At 46.5% G+C, this 4,064-nt stretch overlaps 1 protein-coding gene across 1 annotated transcript; it reads left to right on the top strand.

The window, feature by feature from the left end:
* Positions 1-442: 442 nt before the first annotated feature.
* LOC107112125 (beta-2-microglobulin-like) lies at positions 443-819 on the top strand (the record flags this gene model as incomplete). Its single annotated transcript, XM_015413199.1, has 1 exon — positions 443-819. A coding segment is annotated over one exon (377 nt), but the record flags the coding sequence as incomplete, so codon positions are not given.
* Between the last annotated feature and the right edge of the window lie 3,245 nt (positions 820-4,064).

Raw genomic sequence — 4,064 nt, 5'->3', positions numbered from 1 at the left:
ATCCTACAGAATTTCGTTGGCTTCTGAAGGATCAGGAAGTGCTTAGTCTCCTGAGAATTGGAAGTCAACCCGAAAGGGCCCTTTCGCTTCTTGCATGCTTTGGGGTGGGATACTTTGTTTGCATGTTCATTTTTCTGTATGTGTTTACAATTTATATTTCTTGAAATAGAAGTGTACTGTGTGGGCAAGCTGACACAGCGTCTTGCTGTTCACCTTGTCAGGTAAACTTTGAATACTGAGCCTTTAAAAAAGAAAGATATATAAGAAGAGAGACCTTTGCTTGGAGTGTCTCTGGCCAGCGCTCAGCGTTTCCAAACTTACACCTTCCGCCTTTGGTAAAGAGGCAACACTCATGGGAACATGAACCAGAGAGGGTGTGTTGGGACACATTTTTCTCACAACATGGCCACAACCCAAAGTTTCTAGTACCTGTTCTAAGTAGCTTGGTTCCACTTTGTCAATGGCGAGGGAAGCCGTTCAGTGGACGGTCTTGGCGGTGGCGTTGGTCTGCATCATAGCGGCGGAAGCCACAAGTCGAGCACCTACAATGCAGGTGTTTACCCACTATCCTCCCGAGATTTGCAGTGCTTGCAGTGCTACGCTGATAGATTCCATCCTCCTAAAATCAGCATCGAGCTTCTGAGGATTAGCAAGCCAATGGAGAGCCAGAAGAGTGACCTTTCTTTTCACCAGGACTGGGCCTTCCATCTCCTTGTCTACGCCCACATCACTATCGATGGGAAGACCGAGTACGCCTGCAAGGTGGAGCATGAAACCTTTCGTGAACTCCAAACCCACAAACTCGAGTGGGAGTTCTGAGCAGCAGTCCTGAGGAAAAGAAGATTGGAAGACCTTTGCCATTTGAGATTTGTTCCAGCCATGCTATCCTGAACCACTTTTGTTCCTACTTTGAAATTACTGCTTTGGGGAAAAAAATATTTCACCCTATTTTGCAATTTGAACTTGAACAGTAATTCTGCCTTGTGTTGCTTTTGTTTAACTTCCTTTATTAAAATCTTCCAGATGTTTGTTTGGATTATACTGGTGAAGGGAAATATACAACCACTTTCTTATCTGGCATGTGTACTTCTGTTGTGATCTGCCCTGAGCCATTTGGGGGAGGGCGGAATATAAGCTGAAATAAATAAATAAATAAATAAATAAAAATGATGAATCTATTTTATGATGTTGGCAATATTGTATTGTGTTTATTATTTTTCTGGTATTATCAGATAGATCTCTATTTGGAATGAACCTGGATTGATCAGGGTGTATTGGGGGGTCAATTATTTTATTTAGTCTTGCTATTAGTGTTGTGGTGAAGATTTTATCATCTGTTTTGAGCAAGGAGATGGGTCTGTTTGAATTTGGATTTGACGGGTCTCTATTGACTCGGGGTGTGGGAGAGACCTGATTAGCCCTAACGTAGTGACTGGGTTGGAGGCGGGCATCAAGAAACTAAAATCCCCCATCATCTTGACCCAAATGGATGGGGCGCCAATGAAACCGTGTGTGCACGAAACCATGCCATTGCGGTTGGGGGCCAGGGAGCATTGGGAGCAACGGACTTTTGTAGTCACCCCGAACTCGCAGTTTACACTGGTGTTAGGTGCCCCGTGGCTTTTCTGTCACGACCCTTACATTCTTTGGGATGAGGGGAAAATTGAATTTATGTCACCCAAATGCCTGAGACATAAATGGATTGGGGAGAGGGGCAACCCACCCGCAGAGCTTTTCCCCTGTGCAGTCTTGACTCCGGAAGAATTGGCGATCCTCCCACCGGAGTATCACGATTTGGCACCAGTTTTTTGGGAAGAGGAGGCGGACGAATTACCTCCCCATCGTAAAACTGACTGTAGCATTGAACTCCTTCCGGGGTGTAAACTACCAAAAGGGAAAATCTACGCCATGGGCCCGGCTGAGAAAGCTGAGCTGCGGAAATTCATTGACAAAACCCTGGCCAGAGGGTTCATCCGCCCGGCGTCTTCACCCTTTGCTGCTCCCGTCCTGTTCCGGAAGAAAAAGGACGGGGGGGCTCCGTTTGTGCACCGACTATCGTGAGTTGAACGCAATCTCGGCCACGAACGCATACCCCCTCCCTCTGATTAAAGACCTATTAACAGAGGCATCCAAGGGGAAATTTTTTTCAAAGCTTGATTTGCGCGATGCCTATTTCCGTGTGAGAATCAAGGAAGGTGATGAGGGGAAAACAGTGTTCAACACACCTCTGGGGCAATTTGAATACCTTGTAATGCCCTCCAGGCTTCAAGGTATTCCGGGGGTCTTCATGAACTTGATTACACAAAAGCTTCCCACGGCAACCCCTTCGTCGTGTTCCCAAGGAATTGGGCGCTCCTTTTATCTACATTCCCGCCAGCGGGAAGTGGGCTCATTGGCTCTAACCTGGTTCAAGTTCCTTTATTATGTTATACCCTTGGGTCTGTAGTTATTCCTAACAAATCTTGTGTTCCTGATCTAACCATAGCTTTAAAATAAATTTTACTTTGTCTTCAAACGTGGATTTATTTCGAATGCATGGGGAATCGGACATTCTGTCAGAGCTGTCCTTGAAAAAGAGCTGTTTCTGTCAGAGCTCTCTCAGCCTCACCTACCTCACAGGATGTCTGTTGTGGGGAGGGGAAGGGAAAGGAGTTTGTAAGCTGCTCTGAGACTCCCTTGGTTAGTGAAAGGCATTGTATAAATCCCATCTTTCTCCTCCTCCTCCTCCTCCTCCTCCTCCTCCTCCTCCTCCTATGAACCCTGAGAGAGGAAAGGCTCATAGCAGTGTGGAAATAACATTGTAACATCTGCCTAATGTTCTCTATTATGAAGTCTATCATTTATATTCGACCAAAGTACCAATAGAAACTATACACTTTCACCTTGTTCTCTTTAAGTAAAGTTGTGTTCTCCATTTGAATTTCCCTGTATTGAATGTCTCTGACAAGAGCTACTCCAAAGAAGCACTACCAAAACCATTTTATACCACCCTCGTTAACACAAAACCCTTTTAGACTGGAGCCTTGAGCACATCTTGACTCCCATTTTTTATATATCCCCTTTTTTATTGTGCTTCTCATAAACAACAAAAAACCAGGGGAACATGATCTGAGAGGACAGTGCAAACCAAGAAAAAATACTGTGAGAAATTGATAATATTGTATAGTAAACACATTATACATCCAAAGCAATAATTACCCATCATGTTTATACATAACTAGCAGTAAAGCCCGTTGTGATAGCAATACAACGAGATCTAGAAAGAGGCTCTGGGGCAGTGCTCTGGCTTTGGGCAAACAGTGTCAATTTGCTGTGGTGACCTCAGCAGGGTATAATGACAGAGTCCACTGTTTTCTCCAGAGGAACTGATCTCTGCTACCTGAAGAGCAGTTGTAATTGTGAGTGATCTGTAGCCCTCACCTGGAGATTGGCAACAATTGTTACCCAGGACAAAATGGCTGGTTTGGAGGGTGGAGTCTATGGCAGTCTACCTGTCTGAGGTCCCACCCCTCTGCAAACCCCACCCTCTCCAGGCTCCACCCCTCAAATCCCCAGGAATTTGTCAGCATGTAGTTGGCAACCCCATCTCCTTCCCAGCTAGCCACCAACCTACCATTATCTGCCCCTTTGACTTCAGCTGACTTCTGCCCTCCCTTCTGCAGAACAGTTGTAATACTGAGTGCTCTCCAGCCCTCACCTGGAGATTGGCAACAATGGTTCCCTATGTGGGACTGACTGGTTTGGAGGGTGGAGTCTATGGCAGTGTACCTGTCTGAGGTCCCACCCCTCCTCAAACCTCACCCTCTTCAGGCTCCATCCCTCAAATCTCCAGGAATTTCCCATCTGGAGTTGGCAACCCTATCAGGACTGGCCCCAATGTGTTTTCTCCCAAAGGCCAAAGTAGGTGACAGGACCAAGCTTAGTTGCCTACCAACAGGCACTGAGGGGAATGTAGGGTTGCCAGCTCTAAGGAGGGAAATACCTGGAGGTTTGGGGGGTGGATTCTGTAGAGGGCCGGGCAACGGAGGCACCGGCCTTCCGTCGCCCGCCTTGCCCCCCCAATC

This window comes from Gekko japonicus, unplaced genomic scaffold (assembly GCF_001447785.1).
Source record: "Gekko japonicus isolate JY-2015 unplaced genomic scaffold, Gekko_japonicus_V1.1 scaffold7677, whole genome shotgun sequence".
Classification (NCBI taxonomy): Eukaryota; Metazoa; Chordata; class Lepidosauria; order Squamata; family Gekkonidae; genus Gekko; species Gekko japonicus.
This window is presented reverse-complemented; position numbering and strand designations above follow the sequence as displayed.